General features: G+C 41.2%; 1 protein-coding gene across 1 annotated transcript; it reads left to right on the top strand.

Moving 5' to 3' along the window:
* Positions 1–383: 383 nt before the first annotated feature.
* On the top strand, positions 384–24,636 carry OLAH (oleoyl-ACP hydrolase). Its single transcript, XM_070501016.1, has 8 exons — positions 384–420; positions 2,051–2,186; positions 7,414–7,544; positions 15,106–15,244; positions 17,258–17,357; positions 18,058–18,221; positions 23,131–23,213; positions 23,545–24,636. The coding sequence occupies exons 1-8, from the start codon at positions 384–386 to the stop codon at positions 23,685–23,687; spliced, it is 933 nt and encodes a 310-aa protein (XP_070357117.1). The 3' UTR covers positions 23,688–24,636.
* The last annotated feature ends 5 nt before the right edge of the window (positions 24,637–24,641 follow it).

Here is a 24,641-nt window from a genome sequence, read left to right as displayed (position 1 = left end):
AGGGCCAGTCTTCCTCAGCAAAAAAGGGGAGGATTGGCAGCAGTTAGCTCAGGGCTAATCTTCCTCAAAAAAAATAAATAAATAAATAAAATATTTTTTTTAAAAAAGCTGGGGTCATTCACTGAACTTTCTAGAAGTAGGAGTTGAGTGGGAGCAAGGAGAGGAGGCAGCAGGGGAGGGAGAAGGGCTTTCTACGAGCACAAAGAAGCAAAATTAGAGAAAAGGAAGCTACAGACCAGAGAAAGTACGGGCAGTTAGAGCAGTGACATTCCAAATCCTGGGAATGGTGCAAGCACCCCCATCTTCTGTGCCCCAGTTTTTCTCCCCGTCAAGCATCTCCTACTTTCTTTTTGCAGCACTGCATTGGGACCCCAGGAGGAAGTATGGGGGTAGAAACGTACCCCGAGAAGAGGAAGCCAAGTACAGGCACGTAGCATACCATTTTCCAACTTGCAAAGTTGCGAACCCAAGGGCTGTTCACAGACATTCTCCACTGATCTCACCCCAAACCTACGAGGCAGTTAAGGAAATGCAGGCCCACGGAGGTGTGTGGTTTGCCCAGGGCCACACCGTGGCTGAGTTTCTAGAAGTTAGCGCGGACTCTTTCCACACACTGCAGTAGTGTCTGCCTTTCATGAGAAGTCTGCTAAGGAACGCTGCTGGTGAATCTTTCAAGAGGCTCTGGTCCAGAGTCTGATAAGAGTACTTTGAAGTCACATTACTGGGATCTCAAATCTCCTAAGAATTATTAATAGCAAGAGCTATATGTTACTCGCTGTCAATGGACCTGTTTGGGTAGGGTGTGTACGCAGGCTTATCTGACAGCCTGTTGACCTCTACTTCTACTGCGCTGTCCACAGGCAGAGGAGGGTCTGTGTGGGGCAAAGGGATGGTGTGCAAAATCCCACATCCCTGTAAATTCCTTGGCCTGAACTGTCTACATCTGGGAGTCATTAATCTGAAGTGACCTCATCTTCACGGACGCCGGCTCTGCTCTTCACTGCTGTAAGCACTGCTCTTTCCTCTGTAGGTTTGGCAGCGACTTCAGCCAAGGGAAAGACTTCTGAGTGCTCTCTCTGTACTGCCAAGGCAAAGAGCTAGGGGCCAGGGACGCAGCCAGAATGGATCAGGAAGTGCCTTCCCCCAGCCCTCAGGGCCATCTGCAGACAAGTGCAAGTCTTGGGCAACCTGAGTGGTGTTGGAGAGAAAGGTTAAGATGTGGTCAGAGTCAATAGGAGGGTACAAGCAGAGAGTGATGAAGCGTAGGTTCTGAGAGCGTTAGCCAATCGTTCCAGGCGTCTGTAACATTACCACTCAACTCTTTCAAAAAATTGCCAGCATTTTGATTAAGGAATAGCTGCTCATAGAGAAGCTAGAGATTTTAAAATCTCCCCATAAAGTGGCATCTGTAGCTGACTTTGGAGTCACTCATCCAGCACCTTCCTACTGCGCTTGCGTTTCTACTTGCTGTCCAGTACATGGGGCACATGCTGCTGCAAAGCGGCCCCTACCTGAGGGGCCCCCTTGCTTTGGCCTTCTACTTTCCTGGCCTCCTCACCCAAGCTTCCTTGGCAGCTTCTCTTTCTCTGCCTGCCCTTAAATCTCAGGGCTCTGTCTTAGCCCATTTTCTTGTCACTGTTTTTTTTTTTTTTTTTGGTGAGGAAGATTAGCCCTGAGCTAACATCTGGGCCCATCTTCCTCTATTTTTTATGCGGGTCACCACAACAGCATGGCTGACGAGTGGTGTAGGTCCCTGCTCAGGATCTGAACTCCCAACCCTGGGCCTCCAAAGTGGAGTGTGCCAAACTTAACCACTACCCCACCAGGCCAGCCCCTCTTGTCACTCTTAACTTGAAAACCCCCAGCTCTCAGTGAGTCCACAGGTTGGGGGAGGGGATGTCCATAACCCCCACTCCCTGAAATGGCACTGGGCACTAATACAACAAATAGGCATGGGCATTTCTTCTAGGAAATGAGTTTTGGAGGAGTCTCTGGCCTCCTTCTCTGGCTCCACTCCCAGTTAAGAACACTGCTCTCCGTTCTCTCCCAGCTCTTCTCATTCCATCCCTCAGCTTCAACTTCCCCTCAGTGCAGACACCCACCAAGCCTACTCCCAGACACTCTCCTGAGATCCAGATCCCAATGCCCAAATACTTTCTGAAAATCTTCCCTCGGAGGCCTCACAGGTACCTCAAACTTAACAATTCAATCTAAACACATCACCTGCCCCCCAAATGCACTCCTCTTGCGTTTCATTTGAGTAAATGACATCGTCATGCACCCAGGTGCCCAAGCGAGAAAGCTGGGCGTCATCCTGATTCCTCCCCCGCCACACTCCCCATATCTAGTAAATCGCCAATTCCTATTGACTCCAGGGTCTGTAGCCGTGGAATCCAGCCCCTTAGCACAATGAGGGGATGCATTAGGGTTTAAGAGCGCAGCTTCTGGAGCCAGACTGCTTGGGTCTGCTCCCTTCCAACACGTGCCTTTTAGTCAGTCAGTTAACCTCTCTGTGCCTTAGTTTTTTCATCTTCAAAATGCAGATGATAATAATACCTTCATGGTTTTTATGAAGAGCACCTACATAATTGTGAAAATTAAAAGACTTAATACCTATTAAAACATAGAACAATGACTGGCCCTTAGTAAGTCTTCTGGAAGTGTTCGCTGATATTATGATTAGGCCAGGTCACCATCCTTTCTCTGTTAGATGATTACAATCACCTCCTAATTTTCTCTTTGTCACTACCTTGTAGCCAGAGCCATCATTCCGAAAGGCAATTCTGGTCATTGTACCTTTCAATGGATCTCACTGTTCTTAAGATCAAGTCCAAAATCCCTCACATGGCTTGCTTACAAGGTCATCACCCTACTTACCTCCTGGCTTTTTCTCTTCCCACCTGCTCCCCATGCTCCGCCTTCCAGCCATATTTAACTTCCTTTGTTTCCCAGTTGACCACATCCCATCTCTCCGCTGGGCACACGCTGTTCTCTCTGCCTTGTTCTCAAGTCACTCTATTCTCCTCGTCTATTTCCCTTTGCCTGGCAGGTAGCTAGTCGTCTTTCCGAGATTGTTTCCTCAGTGCCAACTCTAGGACCTGGCAGTAAGTATTTGACATTTGAAATCATTTTAAAATACTAAGAGTAATATCTTCTTAGGTACATCTCATATGCACAGCATATAGCTGGATTATTTTTTAATCCAATCTGATGATTTTGCTTTGTACATAGAGAATTTAGCCCATTGATATGTAATATAAAACAACACCACTATCTTTGGTATTTAAGTCTGCCATCTTGTATTGCGTATTCTCTCTGTTTTACCTTTTTCTTTACTTTTCTCTCTTTTCTTTGTGACTGACTAAACATTCCTCTCTTCCAGGATGGGTGACTTATGGTATGTTGTTCTGTTCTTTTAAGGACTTGCTTTACAAATTAAAACTTGCGTATTTCTTAAAGTCCAAATTTAATGAAACCTCAAAGATAGTATAAGGACCTTCTTGTACATGCTCCTGACTTACACCTTATTTTTGTCTGGCATTTTAATTCCATATATATTTTAGGGCCCCCTAGACATTACAATTACTATTTTATGTAATCAATGTTTATTTATATTTGCTCACATTTATCACCGTCTTTGTTTTTCATCCCTTCTTGGATCTCAGATCTTCCATCTGCAGTCATTTACTTTCTGCTGAAAGTATTTCCCTTAAAATTTCATTTAGAGAGTGTCTTCTGATGACAAACTTAGTTTCTACTTGTCTGAAATGTCTTTATTTTACCCCGTTTCTTAAAAGCTGTTTCGCGAATTCTAATTTGGCAATTTTTCTTTTGGCACTTGAAGATATCATCATACTCTCTTCTAGCTTTCCGTCAATCTAACCGCAGTTCCTTCCAAGATAATAAGATAATAATTCATCCCCATTTCCTCACCGTCCTGGCTGCTTTTAATATTTGTCTTTTATATTTATTTCTTTGTTTTACAGTTTCATTATAATGCACCCATATGGTAGCTTGCTTTCTTTTTAATCTATTCTGCTTGGCATTTGCTGGGCATCTTTTATCTTTGGACTAGTGTCATGCATCATTTCTAGAAAACTCTAAGCCATTACCTTGTGAATATTCCTTCTACCTGATTCCCTCTCTTATCTCCTCTGGGTCTCCAGTCAAATAGATGCTTCTAGTGGTTTTCTCTTGAGGGCGGAATCATTACAGTTTTTACCTGGGATAACTCTAATGTTGAGATATTACCTGAGACCTTGATCATGGGCCTTCAGGAAATAAATCTGAATAAATATATTTGAATAAATTGAATAAATGTTTACTTCTCCCAAGTATAACTGATCCCAAGATGTGCCAAGTCAAAAATAAAATGACATCAGAAAGAAGGGTTTTAGCTATTTCAATTAGAAAGAGCTGGAGGAATTAGCCTAATTTTATTGAAGCTTTGCAGCACTCAATAACGGCCTTCAGTTGTAAGCACTGAAAATACGTTTCCCGCCTATGACCTGCCTATTTTCCTGGGTAGAAGAGTCATCTTTTAGGGCACCTTATGTCATTACCTAAGACGGACAGACTCCCACAGAAGTCCGAGAACGCCTAACGTACTTTCCAGGTGGTTCTTCTGAGGGTTTACGATGGCTCTGATCCATTATTTCTTAGAAAAGGCTCTGAGAGACAAAAGGATCTGACACCTCAGTGAACCTTCCTGCTCTATTTAAACAAGTCTTTCTGTTCCTCCAAGGGCCTTGCACTGCACCGTAGGTGGAGGGATCGGCCTGGGCTCCTAGGAGCCCTTCTGGGATTCACAGCTGAGTAGACTGGGGTTTTGACGTGATTACTGCTTGGGCTTCAAGGAACTCCCAGGAAGTAAAGAGATCAAAGCCTCTAGAAAGGACAGAACTTCTGGTCATTGTTTTTCTTCTCTTTTCTGAATATTTGCAACTTGCAAAGCTGGAAGTTTGGCACAGTAGTGAAGTCTTTTTTAGACACTCTAACTCTTCCTTAAGATTTAAGGGAGAACAACTTTATAAATATCTAGAAAACCAAGACATTCACATTTTAAAAACAGACATCTCCTCTTACCCCAATTTTCTAGTAGGTATTGAGAGTTTTCTGCATGCATATTGAGTGTTTGCCTGCAGGATTGTTCAGTTGCTATTGTTTAGAAATGTGGCGTCTTTGTCTTTCTGTAGATTAGCTGGAAGTTTGGCTCATGGAAGTACTTACTGGTCACTGAATATGAACTGAGGCAGGCGACTCCTTATTCTTGGACTGCATCATTTATGTTGCTTCTAATCTATTTCTTCCTCTTCTTTTTTTTTTTTTAACAGGAGTTGGAGCAGTAAAAAGAAATCTGGTCACTGCTGTGTGTGCACAAGGCTGATCAGAGGTTTTATACCCAAAGAGGTACTGAATTCGGCATTGGCCAACAAGTTGCTGTGACCAGCAACTTCGCACCATCTTCTCACAGCATGGAGAGAAAAGACAAAGCTGGGATGGCCAGGTACGTCATTCTGTGTGCAACCTGGTTCTTCCTCCACCCCTCATGTCCCACTACTCTGCCTCTGGAGGTTGCTTTGTCAGATTGAAAGGGGCTTCTCACAGAAGCCTCATTGGGTGGCGATTGCCCCTGGTGCAAGGTGTTGTAAATGGCACTAACCACTCAGTATGTAAAATGCCACTGATTTGGTGGTGACTTTAAAGTGAAATTGTAAATCCATGACTTGGCTGAAGCACTCGTGTGGATTAGGAGAGGTGAAGGAGAGGTTCAATTTAAGCACCAATAGGGAAAAGAAGTTCTTGTCCCTGCCTCTCAAACCCACAGCTTCCCAGGTCTGCTCTCCACTCCCTGCTGCTTAGTGGTCCACTTGTATATTGATGCTGAGAATATGAGGAAAGGGTTCAGTCAGAAAGCAGCTTTTAGGATTTGTGTTCTAATTCCTGATTTGTCACTAACTGTCTCAGTGACCTTGCGCAAGTGACTTACCATCTCAGAGTCTCAGTTTCTTCAACTGTCAAATAAGCAATAATAGGTAACATTTATTTTTGTTGAGTGTGTGCCTAAAACCATGCAAAGCATTTTTAACACATTTAATCAAAGTGTAGGCAAGACTTTATTATGTTACAGATGAAGACATTGAGACTAAAGTCCTCGAGTCATTTGCCTAATGTCATATCAACAGGGGTGTAGCCACGATTTGGATCAGACGGGATTAGGTCTCTGTCTCCACAGTCAGAGTCACTAGGTTCTAATAGTGGATTAAATGATTTCTCTCTGATCCCTCTCAACTCTAAAGTTTTAGAATTCTATTATGTAACTCAAAAATGAAGAGGGGGGAGAGAAAGAGAGGGCAAGTTCAACTGGAAGGCTTCTGCCTGGAGGATTGGCTGCACTCGGCAAGGTCAGTTCTGAATTGGTCTTTGATTCCTTCTCTAGGCTGAGAGAAGAAGTTGGATGGATGGGGAGATAGGCAAGAACCCAAGAGTGAGAGCAGTTCTGCTCAGCCGCAATGGGCACTACCCTCCCAGGCTCTCCCTTCTCATGGGATCTTCGCCATGGGTTCACGTGCAGTGTAGGCCTCCCATCAGTGTGGGTTCCAAGGACCCACCGAGACTGACATTGCTCTAAATAAGTGAAAGGCAGTTCCTACCTCCATCCTCACTGGAAGTAGATGGTTTGTATCTTGAAACTAATGATCAAAGTTTCCGCACCGAATTTTGTATTCATAACTTCTTATTATTTTTCTTAAAGAACTTCCCCACTCCCACAAATTACACAGGATTCAGGAACTGCAAAACCCACTCTTGTTCTAACACATTTTTTTGCGAATTAGAATGCAAATAATTTAAAATAGATTGAAGTAGGGATTCTTGACTTTTAAAATATGGAACTGCTTTAAAGAAATGTTGAATTCAAATAAGTTTTCTAGACTCTTCAATAGACTAAAAAAAAAGAGGTTCAGAAAAGTCACTCATTTGCTATGCAGTTTTCACCATACTGTGGTAGTCTCTAGTGAAGATTTTTGCACTTCTAAAAAAATGACTCTGGGGGCTGGCCCAGTGGAGTAGTGGTTAAGTTCGCGTGATCCACTTTGGCAGCCTGGGGTTCACAGGCCTGGATCCCAGGCACGGACCTAGCATCACTCGTCAAGCCATGCTGTGGCGGCATCCCACATAAAACAGAGGAAGACTGGCACAGATGTTAGCTCAGGGACAATCTTCCTCACATACACACACAAAAACCCATAACAGCCTTTTTGGGCCTTTCTTATTGGAAAAATTGGCAATCACTTTATATTTGAACATATCCTCCTTATAATTAACACAGATTTCCATTAAAATACACCTAATTCAGTTTGTCCAGGTTAATTGATGTATGTAATGTTAAATATATTTGAATTTTCTCCCTAGGAATGCAAAAGTTGTGAACTGCTTATACCAAAACCCTGGTGCAATTTTTAGGCTGATTTGTTTTCCCTGGGCAGGAGGTGGTTCCAACTATTTTGCCAAGTGGGGACAAAAGATTCATAATTCACTGGAAGGTATGTTAATTTTCATCACCATCTAAGCAATTTATAAGATCAGATGATCTGCACATATAGGAATTTGAAGCACAGTAAAGATTTCCCTTATTGGTAGATAATTAATAATAATAGGCATTCAAGATTGGTCTTCAATAAGGTGATTTTTATATTTCTCAAGTAAGAAATTCTGTTGCTTTTATTTTGTTACTATTAGAGCTTGAAGGACTTTTTAGGAGATGGCATTCGAACCCTACAACTTGTTTTTAATGTAAATATTGGTTGAACTGAATCTGCTATCTTGCAATGGTTTTCTATTTGTCCCATCTGTGATTTGTTGCATTTTGCCTGTTTTCTCCTTTAATTTCGAATTAATGGAGTATTTAAAAAAATATTCTGTGTATCTCCACTATTGCCTTATTAGCCATATATTTTTGTTTTACTGTTTTAGTGGTCGTTCTGGGATTTATCATACTGATCTTTAACTTATAGTCCATCTTCAAATGTTATTCTCAGTTAAATTTATTCCTAAGCATTTTATTGTTTTTGATGCTATTGCAAATGGGATTGTTTTCTTTATTTCTTTTTCAGACAGTATGTTGTTAGCGTACAGAAATGCAAATGAGGGGCCAGCCTGGTGGTGTAGTGGTTAAGTTTGGTGCATTCCGCTTTGGCGGCCCAGATTCGCAGGTTTGGATCCCAGGTGTGGACCTACACCACTCATCTGCCATGCTGTGGCAGCAACCCACATGCAAAAAAATGGAGGAAGATTAGCAACAGATGTTAGCACAGGGCAAATCTTCCTCAGCAAAAAAAAAAAAAAAAAAGAAATGCAACTGATTTTTGGATGTTGATTTTGTGTCCTGCAACTTGACTGAATTCAGTTATTATTTCTAACAGTTTTGGGGTGGATTCTTTAGGGTTTTCTACATATAAGACCATGTCATCTGCAAAAGAGACAACTTTACTTCTTCCTTTCCAAGTTCAATGCCTCTTATTTCATTTTCCTGCCTCATTGCTCTGGTTAGGACTTCAGTACCATGTTGAAAAGAAGTGGCGAGAGTGAGCATCCTCATTTTGTTCCTGATCTCAGAGAAAACGCATTCAGCTTTTCACCATTGAGCTTGATGTTAGCTGGCAGCTTGTCATAGGTGGCCTTTATTATGTTGAGGAACACTCCTTCTATACCTAATTTGTTGAGAGTCTCCATCATGAAAGGCTGTCAAATGTTATTTAAACATCTCTTGAGATGATCACATGATTTTTATCCTTCATTCTGTGAATGTGGTGTATCAAATTTACTCATTTGTATATGATGAACCATCATTGCATCCCAGGATAAATCCCCCTTGATCACAGTTTATGAAGCTTTTAACATGCTGTTCTATTTCATGTAAAATTTAAGAACCATACAACAGCATACTCCCATTCCCCTCCTGTCCTTTTGCTGTTGTTAATCTACAATAAATTTTTATTATTCTTGCTTTGAATAGTTACATTTTAAAAATTAGAGAATGAGAAAAGCATCTTTTATATTTACCCACATTTCTATCATTTTTAGCACTTTCTTTCTTTGCATAGTCTGAGTTTCTATCTGGAATCATTTTCCTTCAGCCTGAAGGAAACATTTTTATAGCACATGTCTGCTGGCAACAAATTCTCAAAGAAGACTGAAATTGTCTTTATTTTGCTTTCACTTTTGAAAGATTTATATGGGTCTACAATTCTAGGTTGAAATTTTTTTCCTTCATCATTCTAAAGGTGACATTCCATTGTCTTCTGACCTGCATTCTATGAGAAGTGAACAATATTTATTAACTATATATGCAATTGTCTTTTTTTACTCTAGCTGATTTTAAGGCTGTCTCTTTAGCACTTTTATAAATTATGATGTGCTTTGGTGTGCTTATCATGCTTGGGATTCATTGAGTTTTCTGAATCTGTGGATTTACAACTGTTATTAAATTTGGAAATTTTTCAGCCATTGTATCTTCAAAAATGTCTTTCTGCATCTCCCCTTTCTCTGTTTCCTGGATCCTTATTAAATATTTGTTATTCCACTTGATATTGTCCAACAGATCAATGTAACTTTGTTCAATTTTTTAAGCGCCTTTTCTCTCTGTGCTTCTGTTTGAATCTATTACCCTGTCTTTCCTAGGATCTTTCTTGTTGGCAAATTATAAACTTGACATTTCTCTCACAGCCTTGTGAAACTAAACACCATTCTTCTTCTTAGTAATTTTCTGTTTCTATTTCCTTAATCTCTCTCTTTTTTTTTTTAAAGATTGTCACCTGAGCTAACATCTGTTGCCAATCTTCTTTCTTTTTCTTCTTCTTCTTCTCCCCAAAGCTCCCCAGTACATAGTTGTATATTTTAGTTGTAGGTCCTTCTGGTTGTGGCATGTGGGACACTGCCTCAGCATGGCCTGATGAGCAGTGCCATGTCTGCGCCCAGGATCTGAAGCGGCAACACCCTGGGCTGCAGAAGCAGAGCGTGGGAACTTAACCACTCAGCCACAGGGCGGCCCCTCCTTAATCTCTTGATATGAATAGTTTAAGAATAAGTCAGATGCCTTGCAGAAGAAAGCACTGTGCTTCTTGTCTCAAGAGACCGTAGCTTCTTAATTTCTGGCTGCCTTTGCAGCGCTGTGTTACAATTCTTATCTCGGTAGCCCCGTGGGAATTCAAAAAAGCTCTGCTGGGTTCCGGGCCTCTTAGAAGTAGCCCTCAGCCTCGGGTCTCGAACTCTTGATCTGTGCCAAATAATTGACACATCTCCATAGTGGAAAAGAGGCTGGAAGAATTTCAGTTCACTTTTCTAGAGTTCTCGTCTCTCCAGGCAAATCCTAGTTGCCTCAGCAGCTCAGGGCTTCAAACAGATTGTGTGTGTGTGTGTGTGTGTGTGTATTTTATTCAGTTTATCTGTTCGTTCAATGAGAGAGTTGGTCTGCTGCAAGATACTGCTTAGTCACCGGAAGTATTAAAGCTGGTTAAACAGAGTAAGTTAACAAACCATAGTGTCCTAACCATTTGCCTTTCCAGTATTACCACTTTGATATATTTGCTTCTGATTTTTTTTTAACTTTTGATAGGATAAGGTCTCCATTAAATTTTTATTTTAAATACAGCTTTAAAAAAATAGTTTTAGATTTATAGAAAAGTTAAAAATAGTACAGTTCTTATATACCCCTCACCAAGTTTCCCCAATTATTAACGTCTTACATGAGCACAGGACATTTGTCACAAATAAGGAACCAACACTGCCACGTGACTATTAACTAAACTCCACAGTTTTTCCAGATTTCACTCGTTTTTTCCCTAATGTCCTTTTTCTGCCCATCCAGGATACCACATTACTTAGTGGGCCTATCTCCTTAGCCTTCTAAGTCTGCGGTGGTTTCTCAGACTTTCCTTCATCTTCTGGCTGAGGTCGTGTTTGCAGGTTTCTCCACTGTAAAGTTACTTTTCGTCCCTTTTCATACCCTACTCCTTAGAAGAAAATCACTCAAGGGATAGGGCACTATCCTCCATCTCCCTGAGGAGGGAGTAGCTGCATAAATTATTTGAAGTTCTATTTCAGATATTTTTAAGAGAAAAACCATTTGGCATTCTTATCCTTTCTAATCCCATTTCCTTCCCTTCTATTAGATGATTTATACGATACAGGGTCACCTGCCTTTCTTTGTTTAAGTTTGGCAGGTTAGATGGACGACCTTAAATTAAATAGGGAAGTAGGTCAAATAGGAAATCTCATAAAATTCCGTGTTGACTCGCAGTCTTACATAACGAGAGTTTTCTCAGTTGTAGAGTGAGATGCCTGGCCTGTGCCTGTTTCCCAAGCTCTCTTCAGCTCCAACAGTCTCCATTTCCCAGGAGCCAACAGCCTTCCTGTTCGGTCTTTTTGAACCTCAGTTCTAGGCATTTCACCTACAGCTATATTCCCCAAAGTACGTGAACGTGGATGAACAGGGCTCTTCACATTACAGTATTGTTTTTAGTGGCAAAACAAACAAACAGTAACCCCAAAAAAGCCCTGGAAAAACACCAGCATTTTTGCCCTCAGGCCTCCAAGAGACATTGCCCATTTCCAATGTGCCCTTCTCCCCAGGAAATGCTCCCTTCCCAACACTACCTCTCTGTTCCCCTCAGGCCTTCCAAGCCCCTTTATTTCCCTTTCCACTTTCACCAGGACTCTGACACGAGGTCTCAAAAAAATCCATTCATTAGAAGAAGAGAGTCCTGGTATTAACATTTCAATATAGTTTTAGAAATTCCTGGAACTATTTTCATACGAGGTTTTTAATGAACAGCTGACAGTCCAATATAGACAATTAAAGGCTGCTCCTTTAAACAAATTTTTAAATCGTTGATATATAAAAATGTATAAAGAATAAAACCACACACGTAACCACACTTGCTGCTCTCCTAAAAGAATAAAACATTACAATTGAAGTCTCCATGTACCCTTCCCCAACTGTATCCACTCTCTTCTCTCTTGGCCTCCTCAAATAGAAGCAAGATATAGTATCATTTCACGTATTTCTAACTTTATATAAATGTATCATATTGTAAACATTCCTCTGAAAGTTGCTTTTTTCTCCTCTATTTTTTGACGTTCATCCTGTGGATATGTGTAACCCTACTTCACTGACTTTTAACTGTTATATAGTAGTTGTGTGCCTATAACACAATTTATGTTCTTCTCTTTATAGGCATTAAGGTCTTTTTCATTGTTTTGCTTTTATTAACAATGCTTCTATGGGCAGTCTTATGTATGTGTTCTTACATGCATGGGTATGAGAATCTACATATAGGAGTGGAATTTCTGAGTGGTGGAGTATGAATGTCTTCAACTATAGGAAATCTTGACAAATTGTTCTCAAAAAAAATGGCAATGATTTACACTGCCAAAGCAGTATATGAAAATTCTTATTGCTCTACATCCTTGACAATATTGTTTTTGCTAAAGTTTTTGATGATTTGCCAATCTATGCACGAAATTATTCTGATTTTGTTTTTTCCCCAGTTTTATTGAGAGTAATTAACATGTGACATTGTATAAGTTTAAGGTGAACAACATAATCATTTATGGACATATCGTGAAATGATCACCATGATAAGTTTAGATAACACCCATCACCTCATATAGTTAAAAAAATTTTTCCTGTGATAACTTTTAAGATTTACTCTCTTAGCAACTTTCAAATAGAGAACACAGCACTGTTAACTATGGTCATCTTGCTGTAGATTAGATCCCCAGAACTTATTCATAGTAATCAAAACAGTATGGTACTGGCATAAAATCAGTCATAGATCAATGGAACAGAATAGAAAGCCTAGAAATAAACTCACTCATTTACGGCTAATTAATTTATGACAAAGGAGCCAAGAATATACAATGGGGAAAGGACAGTCTCTTCAATATATGGTGTTGGGAAAATTGGACAGCCACGTGCATAAGAATGAAACTAGACCACTATTTTATACCATAGACAAAAATCAACTCAAAATGGTTTGAAGACTTGAATGTAAGACCTGAAACCATAAAACTCCTACAAGAAAACATAGGCAGTAAGCCCATGGACATTGGTCTTGGCAATGATTGTTTTTAAACTGACACCAAAACCAAACATAAAACAATGGGACTACATCAAATTAAAAAGCTTCTGCACAGCAAAGGAAACCATCATCAAAATGAAAAAGCTAGGCATGGAATGGGAAAAAAAATTTGCCAATCATATATCTGATAAGGGGTTAATACCTAAATAAATAAAGAACTTATACAACTCACTAGCAAAAAAAGAAACAATCCAATTTAAAAATGGGCAGAAATCTAAAGAGACATATTCCCAAAGAAGACACACAGATGGCCAACAGGTACGTGAAAAGATGCTCAACATCAATGATCATCAGGGAAATGCAAATCAAACCCCCAATAAGACATCACTGCACACCTGTCAGAATGTCTGTTCTCCAAAAGGCAAGAAAGAAGTGTTGGTGAGGATGTGGAGAAAAAGGACCCCTTTGTGCACTGTGGTGGGAATGTAAATTGGTGCAGCCACTATAGAAAACAGTATGGAGGTTCCTCAAAAAATTAAAAATAGAACTATCATATGATACAACAATTCCACTTATGGGTATATATCCAAAGGAAACAAAATTGCTATCTCGAAGAGATATCTGCACTCCCATGTTCATTGCAGCATTATTTACAACAGCCAAGATATGGAAACAACCTAAGAGTCCATCAATGGATGAATGGATAAAGAAAATGTGGTGTGTATATGTAAACAATGGAATATTATTCAGCCACAAAAAGAAGGAAATGCTGCCGTTTCCAACAACATGTATGGACTTTGAGGGTATTATGCTAAGTAGAAATAAAGCAGAGAAAGACAAATACTATACGACCTCACTAATGTGTGGAATCCAAAAAAAACCGAACTCATAGAAACAGGGAACAGAGGTGAGGGGGAGGGGAAAATGAGTGTGGTCAAAAGATACAAATTCCAGTTATAAGATAAATTCTTCTGATTTTAAATTGAATAGCCCTTATTATAAGTGAGACTGGGCATCTTTTCATATATGTATTACTATATGTTTTCTTTCCTGAGTTTCTTGTTAGTATCTTATGCCCACTTTTCCATTTGTCATCTTTTTATTGACATGTAGAAATTCTTTTTCTATTCTGGACTCTAATGTTTTGTAGGTTTTGTGGGTTGCAAATGTCTTTTTCAGTCTGTGCCACCTCTTCTTTTTTCATGTGTTGTCTTTTGATTCACAGAAGGTTTAAATTTTGATAGAGTCAAGTCAATAACTCTTCTCTAAAGTTTGTACTTTTTATGGCTTGCTTTAAAAGTATGCCCTAACACTAAGGCACAAAGTTATTTGCTTATGTTTTCTTCTATCAGTTCTTAAGTATTTTGTCATATTTCAGCTAGAATTGACTTTTACATATGCATGGTGTGACCGAGGTATCCAATTTTATTTATTCCACAGGCATAGCCAATTGACTTGGCAACATTTATCAAGAGGTCTAAATTTCACCCACCGATTTTAAATGTCAGCTCAGCTATAAATTGAGTTTCCGCATGCATGTGGTCTACTTCTGGGCTCTGTATTCTGTTCCATTGGTCTATTTGGTCCACTTCCTCTCTTGTGGATTTAAGGCACTCCAATGCCTTGTCTGCTGACCACCTAGGCCACCCTCGAAATCTGATGTTTTATTTTCCTGACATAGGTAATGGGCGTCTGAGCAGCCACTCATTGGCAGATGCTCACTGCTTGAATTTTCAGTTCCCTTTCATTTTTTTCCTTCCGGGTGTTCCCTTTCCTTTATTGTGAGCCCCATTATGCATACGTGTGGTTCATCTAGTATTTCTAGGTGTTTTGTAGTTGGAGAGTATTTTTCAGATATTTAGTCTGCTATATTTTTCGCTATTGCTCTTTTTACCAGCAAATTTGAAAACTTTTCTCTCCCTGGATTTGACCATTATTATTCATTTCTTTGACATTGTTCACGTCATGTTAGTAGAAGCCCTTTCACAACACCCCAGTGCTAACTGTGGTTTGCCATCCCCAGTGCACTCCATAAGGCTTGCGGGAAGAGAAAGTCGATCTGAAGAACCTTTTGCAAGTGACATCCATGAGGTCGTTGATGAAATTGCTGGTGCTCTGCTGCCGGTCCTCCAGGATAAGCCATTTGCATTTCTTGGCCACAGGTATTTGAAATCTGTTTTAAAACACATTTGAGGGAGTCTCTTCAATGACACATCTATGGTTAACGTTGTCCTTTGTGTCCTGTGAGAGGCAGACCTTTCGTTTTGATTACATTTCTTCATCACTGCTTGAAGGAGTAACTGATTAAATATGGGGATAGCTGTTCTCAAAGAAGAAAGTCAGTTTGAAAGAAAATGTCAACAGAGACCACAAAGATAGAAAGGCCAGATGGGGTGATTAACTGAAATCTTTAAGGAGTATGTAAATCCTGGGCGCCTCTTGACATCTTCTCTTTAGGAAATAGTTCCAGCACGTTGGGTAATTATGACAAGTCACAACTCTTATAATTGGCCAGTTTGTACAGGAATTACACCTTTTTTCCTTTTAGGCAGAAACTGAAGATTTGTAAAAAATCAAGATTCTAGCAGCAACTTATATCCCATTTATTTTTAAAATTAAAAAATTACATAAATAGTATGTTTCTTAAGCTAGGCTGTATAATTTTAAGGTTAGGTCATGAAGCCTGGCGTTTTGACTGCCTCTTACTCAGTTTGACCATGGGCAAATTACTTAGGTTTCTGAATTAGTTCTTTCCTCTGTAAAGCTGGAATAATAATCATTCCTACTTATGAGGATTAAATGAATAATGATCACAAATTACCTGGTATATGGTAAGGACTCAATAAATTTTGTCCACTATATTATCTAACATTTACATAAATGGTCAAGCAAAAAATGAAAAATAAAGTATCCATTAACCTAGATAATATTTTAAAATTTTGATGTGGTTCCATATTATTTTTAAATGATGAGGTCCTGTTTCACATTTTTTCCTGACTTTTTTCACTTACTATTTCTGTGGAAATTTTTGACTGCTGTAAGAATACACTGCTTCATGACTTGTTTTTATCAAATTCCTTTTGTGGACACAAGAGTTACTTCAATCTTTCTCTGTTATAAAAACACTTTAATGAACATTTTTGTAGACAATCTCGTATACATCACTTACACATTTCTTAGGATGAATTTCCAGAATTTAAGTGATATGCACGTTGTTAAAGCTCTTGATATGTATTTACAAATTACCTGCAATTTACACTCCATCGGCAATGAACATAGGACTGAGTTTCCTTTTCTTTTCTCCCCTAAGATATTTACAAAAAATCATCTATGGCAGTATTGTTTACAAAATATCTACATAACGTCTACAGCAGTTCACACACTTTTTGGTGCCAGCCATACTTCAATACTTTCATAGAGGACCTTAAAGAGCTTTTGTTTATGCGGGATAAATCTTGCCAACATTTACCATATTAGAAATGAAAACTAAGAAATCTAAAGATATTTAAATTATCTTAAAATAGCATTCATAAACCCATTATATGTTGACATAAATAATACATTTTTATGTAAAAGACTTTATTTTCAAAAAAAAAAGAAGAGTGGCATTATTTCACACTTTTGCAAACCTGTTTAACGTCCGGCTTAATAGAAAGCAGGCAGATTCTCATTTCTGCTTCTGCATTCAAACTGTGGCAATATCCCATGTCACACAGGCCTCTGGAAAACTCAACCATGCACTCATGAAAGAAAAAGGCAAATAATGATTTAGTATTATCCTGAAAATAGCTTTAACCTCATAGACTACCTGAAAAGGTCTCAGGAATTCCAGGGAGTTCCAGACTATACTTTGAGAACTGCTGGTATATACTATCAATTCAGAGAGACATATATCTTTAAGGGAGAAAAGGAAATTTAAATTAATGTCAACACATTATGGAAATCAGTACCATATCTTCTTTTGAATTACTTAAGATGTTTTGAAACAGTTTTGATGCTGATATAAATCATGGAAGATATACCTTTCACAAATAAATTAGAGTTACTATTCAACCAATGTTTTATCTTTTGACGATTTCATGATCATTGCTGTGGGTGCCTTGTTGTTATCGACTTTTGATGGATTCTCATGAGTTTTGTTGGACACTTATCATGTTTTTCTTTCCCAAATTTAGTATGGGATCCTATATTGCTTTTATGACTGCACTGCAGCTAAAAGAAAAACATAAGCTAGAGCCAGCGCATTTGTTTGTGTCGAGTGTAGCGCCTCCTCATGTAAGTAATTTCCTTTTCCTTAGGGAGGGTGATGGAGAGGAGGGAAATGTGAGGAGAAAATCAAGTTATTTTCCTATCTGGCGAATTTTTCCCCAGCAGGGGATGATGGCAGGGATACTTCGGGCTCATGGAAAGACCGTCCAATCTCTTTCAACACCAACGTCTCTCCTTTTCTCTGAAATGAGCTTTAACTGTTTTCCGGTCAGTGCTTGCAATGTCCCTGCCATCTCTGAGCCGGTATTGACCATAAGTGCTTTTTCTTTCATCCTGAGTCAGCTGGGAACGTAATCAACTCTCAGCAAAGCAACTGGATCAGATCCAGGGAAGAATCCTTGAAATCTCCGAAGGGGACAGTGATGTCAACATTTTGGAACCACCTTGGCTTTTAGAGCTGGTGCTGCTGTTCCCACTGCCCTTGTGCTCTCCCTTTGCCATCCAGAGAAAGGCTCTCATTGATCTGGGCCTCCAAGGCAGGAGTGGCATTTTGGTGGCATTATGACGCTGGAATTACTAGTGAAGTTTCATCTCCCTGCTTTCAAAAAGAAATAGGTCTCCCCTGACACCTGCACATAAAGAAGTCCCCCGCCCCGGCCCCGAACCTTGATTTGATGACTTTTCCCTTAGATAGGTAGCTCTCAGTTTATGAGTAAGTGTGTTATATGAAATATCAGGCTTACACTGTTAACGTTTCAAATCAAAGGCCCGGCTTCACATTCCTGAAGAAAACGAATTGTCAGAAGAAAGAATTGCCTGCCTCCTTAAGGACTATGGAGGCACTCCCAAGGATTTTATTTATGACAAGGAACTTTTGCGAGAATATACAACCAAAGTGCTAGCAGATGCACGCATTTTTAGAAGTTACGTGTAAGTAACCGAGACAAGTGGGTTTTTTGAAAAAATAATTATCTATAGGAAAATGTAGATTCGGAGTCCTCCGAGGCTGCTTACACAGGCGGACAACATTCTAAGAGTTTGATTTCACTTACTTTGGGGTCACCTGTGATATTTTTACTGCCTTAGAATGGAGCCTGGGCACAGAAATTGTGTCCCTAAAGGATGAATAGAGTATATTTTTCTTTAAAAAATATATATGCATGCGCATGTATGTGTGAGTGGATGGTTCAACGTGTATGTTGCATTAATTAATGCCAAAGCATTCTCACCTTCTTAGAGGGGTCAGCAGAAGGAGATCCTACTTGGTAAGTGTGTAGGTGAACCAGGGCAAGGAGGACTGTCTGCTTCTTTGTGAATTTTGTCCCAGAACTCATGTAGCTCCATGGCGCCTGACCAATCCTTTATCTCCTGAGATGTCTGTACTGACACTTGATTCTTCTGACAGGTCTAAAGTCCTAACCTTCTGTAAAGCCTTCCCCAAGAAGCTAACCTAGAAATGGCTCTTCCTAGTCTAACTTCCCCATAGTGCTATTGTGGGGCCGGCCTTTGGCCCTTAGTCCCCATTATCCACTGTCATGCATTCCTTCTCTTTTGCCTGGGCTTTTTCTCCTCCGTGTAAGTTCCTAGAAGGCAGATACTCGAGCCTGTGTTTCTTTTATTTCCTCCACAAAGCCTGGAACTGGACATAGAGCCACTATGGGCAGTGCTTGTGGTTACAAGTTTGCACAAATAGCTACAAAAAGTGGAGCAGACTTGAAGCACCTTGAGAACAGACAATCCTGTTCATTTCTGACACGTCCCTCCATTCACTGCCCACCTCCCATCCATCACAACGTCCACCATCCATCTCCTGGAGGCCCCACATCTATGCATGTGTCTCCATTTCTACCCCAACCATCTTGGCCCATGTGTGGCTCTCACAGGGCTCAGCTGTCTGTGTTCCCGGCTTAGCTCAGGGTCAGAATCAAAGAAATAGCAGTCTGACATGCCCCTCCCCAAATGAAAAAACAATCCAAATCAGGGTGGACCTTCAATAAAATAGCATCTGCAAAGCTGGTTTTTAATAATTAAGTCTTGCACAATGGTTAAACATGCCACTTACCAGGATCAAAACCCTCTGCCTATGGCTGACTAGCTATGAAATTCGGAACGAGTTTCTTTCGCAATGTGCATCTCACCGGTCAGAGGAAGTCACTTCCTCCAGGTGTTGTGGTGAGGATGAAATGAGGTCATGCTTAGTAGACAGTTCAACACAGAACAAACAAACTTGCAACAAGCAAGTTTTAAAAACAAAATACAACAGAAAACTCACTACCGAAGGCTCCTGTTGTGACTTTGTTGAGTGAGCACTGGTTAAGTAGAGCCCTGGGTGTCGGATCGTGAGCCTGGGTTCAACAGGAGACCACAGAGAAATTGAAATAGAGAAGCTTATTACTCGTGGGCCCTGGAGGAGGTTCATGGCGCACCTTGATGGGCCAGGCGGGAAGGTCAAGGCTGGATGCAGGCAGAGAGTGAGGCAGGAGACGCACACATGCCTTTATTAGAGTGTTCAAGTGGAGTGCTTTGAGGTTCCTGGGCTAAGGCCGGATTGGCCAATTCAAACCAAAAAAGGTGGGATTTTGGTAAGCTTTTCAGGGGTCTTATCAAAGAATTACACAAGGTGAAGGTTCTGGAAGGCAGGAGAGATTGCTTATCACAGGGCGGTTGCGGGAGTCATACCAGGAACTTCCGTTTATTGGTCACTCTGGGCTGTCACCTGGGACATGCACTCTCGAGAAGGCTGATGTCAATTCAAGTCCCTGCAGGCCACTTGGCCACAGTGTGGATGCCAAGGTGGCAATATTAGAGTAGCTTAGCTAAACTCTCAACAGCTCTCAAAAAAACCTCCCCACATCCAGAAATAAAAGATAAATCACTCACAAGGACATTCCATTTGGAGAACATAAAACCCTTAATGATTCTCACTCTCTCCCCAGGGAATCAAATCACAATAGCTACCCACAACTGTGAGCTTTCTCTCTCCAAATTCCAAAAATTCTGCTCAAACCCTGCTCTCTGGATTCTTCTCCTCTCTTCGCTCCTGCTCCTTCCACCTTCTCAGTCTGTTCTTCTCTCTTCACCCCTCCATAGCTCTGAGCTTTTTCCAACACAAGTGATAGCAGGCCTCTGGAGTGTCTCTCAGATCTCTTCTTTCCCATCACCTTCTACCAAGGCTCAGAGCCTGGGGGCCACAAGGAAAATCTCTGACAGGTGGCAGAGCTTTGATGTTCCCAACTCACTCAGGCTGTCCTCATCTCTTGCCTGGACTATTGTGCTGATTTCTCCTCTCCTCTGGGACCCTGACTACACACACACGCTAGGGTCTTTGATATTGTCTCATGGCTCTTTGGTGTTCCTTTTTTTAACTTTTTTTTCCTTTGCATTTAGTTTGGATAATTCCTGTTGACCATTCTTGAAGTTCACTGATTCTTTCCCCAGTTGTGTCAAGTCCACTGAGGAGCCTGTCAAAGGAATTCCTCATAGTTGTTGCTGCTTATTTCTAGAATTTCCTTTTGTCCCTTTCTTATGGTTTTCATCTCTCTAATGAACATCCCCATTTGTTCATGCATGTTGTCCACCTTTTCCATTAAATCCTTTGACATCTCATTACAGGTATTTTAAAGTCCCTGATAGCTCCAACATCTGGGTCTTATCTGAGTCTGAGTCTTTTGATTGCTTTACCTCTTGACAATGGGTTATTTAGTTCTTGCTTTCTTGTGTGTCTGATTTTTTTTTTTAATTGAAAGCCAGATATGCATAAAACAGAAACTGAAGTATTTTTTACATCTAGATTTGAGCACATCTCTTCTTCTGTGAGGTCATCAGTGTGGGGAGTTGAGTCCATCTAGACTGGAGTTGAGCTGTGTTTGGATTTTGTTGTTACTATGGTTACTTCAGGGCAACACCAGCTCCCAAGCCCTCTGGTGTTACTGTGTGCTTACTGTGGGGACTCGGTTGCTGGAGTAGTTTTCTCAATTTTTCAGTCTTCCCTGTGCCTCAGAAATGTCTCTCCCCACTGACAGACAGCTGTTGCTTGTTACCTGATGAGTGGTGTTCACCTCTGGGGTAACATGGAGAGTTCTTAAATGTCCTGGACAGTCTTGAACTTCAATCTTAAGCGGGCCCTCTGTACCTGGGCCTTGTGGGTGGGAGTTTCTCAGCATGCCCATCCCTTCTCCTTGTATCTGTGGTTGGTCTTGGGTGGAAGTTTCCAGTCCCTCCCCAGAAGTGGAATACTTCTGCTTGGATTGTGGGCCCAAGACCACTTCCCACTCCTTCCCCAAGGGTAGAGGGTTAATCTTTCTATGCCCTGAAGCCATGGGTCTTTGCCTGTGCCCTGGGGGTCAAAGTGTTTGATTCCCCTCCCCCAGCAGCTTGAGGCTTTTGCTTAGTGAGAGAGAAGGGCCTGGGCAGGGGGCAGGGTTAGCATCTGTCTCATGGCCACAGCCAATTTCCTGCTGCCCACCTGCCCTGCCAAGGGGCCTCTTTCTGGCCTCCTGCCTTGTTTCCAGTCTTTCTGGTGAACCCCTAGTGGAGGCCCATGGAAAAGAGCCTGCAAATCAGTGTGAATTCCACCTGACACACCACCCCACACTTCGTCTCCAGGACTTTAACATTTTAGCTAATTTCTTCTTGCTCAAATGTACAGCAGACACTCCTTCCTCCTGTGCTTTGCCCACGTGAGCCAGTCCAGACATCCCACCTCTCCTTATAGGTGCCAGTCCCTCCTTGGAATTCAGTTTCTAGTTTGCCTTGCAAACTCAGCTCTCTGATGAGTTCAAGAAAATCTAGGATCTTGTAGTCTGTTGGGCTTTTTTTCATGGTTAGGCTGGGAGTGGCACACCTAGTTTTCTATGTTCTGGACAGAAGCAGGAATTCTTGCCTGGTCTATTAAATAGCCACTGAATTGGTCCTCCCCCAGAGGAGCCCACACTTCCCAGAGGGATAAAAGTCAAGTTTGATCATGACAGACCTTGCCTTAAATCTTTTTGGTGGCTTCCTGTCACTCTTAGGATGACCATAAACCCCTTATGAGGCCTACACTTGGCCCTTGCCTGCCTCTTCTGCCTTAATTTGGTCCAATTCTCCCTTTGCTCTCGGAACAACAGCCATGAGTTTGTGCTCATTCTATTCCCTCTTCCCTAGCTGCCTCTCTGCCCTTTGCCAAGTTTTTCGTATTCATTCAGATCTCAGCTCCAACTCCATTTCCTTGCTTGACCCAACCCACCCCCACCTATCAAGTGTTCTCAGATCACCCTGAACTTGGTAGCACTTACATCTGTCTCCGATTATTTCGTTAACGTCTGTCTCCCCAGCCAATCTCTACGCTGCAGGGGGAAAGGGACTGTGTTTATTTATCCACATGTCCCTAGTGGCCCACAGAGCAGCCAGCAGCTACCTCAGTAAATGTGGGTTGCTGTGGTAGCACCAGCTCAGGGGCCCAGCTTGCATGAACCTGCTTTTGTTCCATTCACTGCCACCCTCTGCTGGACCATGGCGGGCTGGGAAAGAGTTGTTTCTGGGGAGTGACAGTTACAGCACTGGTTGTAACTAGCTTCATCCTAAGTTGGACTGGGTGTCCAAGGGCCATCCTGCTGCCATCTGTATTGTTCTAGAAGCTAGATGATCTTGGAGAATGGCCCAGACCACCATGAGTCTCAGGCAGGTTCTGACGGATAGAAGTCCCACTGGTAAAAAAAACAATGTTTGCATTGCTGGAAATAGCAAAAAAGTAAGAAGTGAAGACACACCACGGTTCATTTAAGTGAAGTCACCAACAGGAAAAGATTCTGGGGTGCTGACCACGCAGAATTACTAACTGGCTCTTTCACGTTTGCAGCTTTGATAGACCATCTGAGGCTCTCCTTTCCTGTGACTTAACCTGTTTCCTTGGATCTGAAGATATCGTAAAGGATATGGAAGGTGAAATTATTTTGATAGTTTTGGGTATTTTATTGAGATATTTATTCCATGATTTCCAGCTCAGGTCAACTAGCAGTTACTGTAATGAGCAGAAAATTGGCCCAAGTTTTATTTAGCGTAAGTGGAGAGATATCGGTGTAAAATGAGAGGACACAGGGAACACAACTATATACTGATAGGTCTTAGAGAAATTAAAAATACAGGACTTAAAGAACATGAGACCTTGGAAGTAACTCTACCACGGGCGTCAACTCTTAGAAAATATCTGGGAGTAAGTCTTTCGTTGGTGGTGATGTCATTTGCTACTAAATATAATCTGGTTTATTTTTAGCCTGGAAAGATGTGACCAGTGGAAGTGTTGATATTCACGTGCTTCCAGGAGATCACTTTTATTTTATGGAGCCATCCAATGAGAGCTTCATCAAGAACTACATTACCAAGTGTCTAGAAGTATCAATGCTCTCCTCCTTTTAGTCTTAAAATAGTCAAAGTGATTATATGATACTCTTCTTGATTTTTCAGATGTAGTTCACTGCCTTTATTTCGAGATTTGAAAATGATATATTTGCCACTGTCAGGGTGATTTCTTTACAGAGCGTTTATGTATCTGGGGACAAAAGACAAATGGGTAAAGAATACTTCTTGGCAGGGTCCTCTGTTTTCCTATTAGAATCTCATTTGAGTCTCAGCTGTGGGAAGGTTAACAAAATTCTTGCTTGGTAAACTATCCATTTTTCCCCTTCAATTATTTTAACAGTGAAAATGATAGACAAGGAAATGCGAGAAAATAAATTATTGTTCCAGCAACACATTGTGGCTCAAAGCCTGATCAGATCTTTTGAAATGTGGGGTTCTCTCATTTAATGAGAAAATGTACATCCTGTTTTATTAAAATAAGACCGTCCTGAACTGTCATTGCCGTCTGTGCTGGCAAGTCCTCAGAACACCTTCCAACGGGTTCCTCCTACATCGATGGCCTGTTGGCTCTGTGTGGCTTTGCTGCTGCCCTGGCAATGACTGACTGGGGCCCAGGGCAAGCCTCACACAGACAACCAGTCTAGTGTCTGGTCCTTGGCGTATGGCGTGGCCAAGCACAAATGCCATGCCTGGTAGGCTGCCTCAGCCTCGCTCTGCGACAATTTGATGTTGACATAACGAGAAAGCAGAACAGTTGGAAACAACCAGGAGCCAAAAGGGAAAAGAGCAGAAATAGGAAAATTAGCTAAGTCAGGACGATGGCAGGACACTACCAGGGGGATTCACAAATGCCTACCGATGGGAATGGAGAGGCACCGGATCCCTGGCGCTGTCTGGATCCTGCACCCTCTCGCAATTCCCAAACTGTCTTTGTCTCTTCACTTCCTGGCTGTCCAATCAGATATCCTGATTTCCTACAGATCCTCACAATAAACTCCACTACTTGATGCA

Source organism: Equus asinus, chromosome 29 (genome assembly GCF_041296235.1).
Source record: "Equus asinus isolate D_3611 breed Donkey chromosome 29, EquAss-T2T_v2, whole genome shotgun sequence".
In the NCBI taxonomy this organism is placed as follows: Eukaryota; Metazoa; Chordata; class Mammalia; order Perissodactyla; family Equidae; genus Equus; species Equus asinus.
This window is presented reverse-complemented; position numbering and strand designations above follow the sequence as displayed.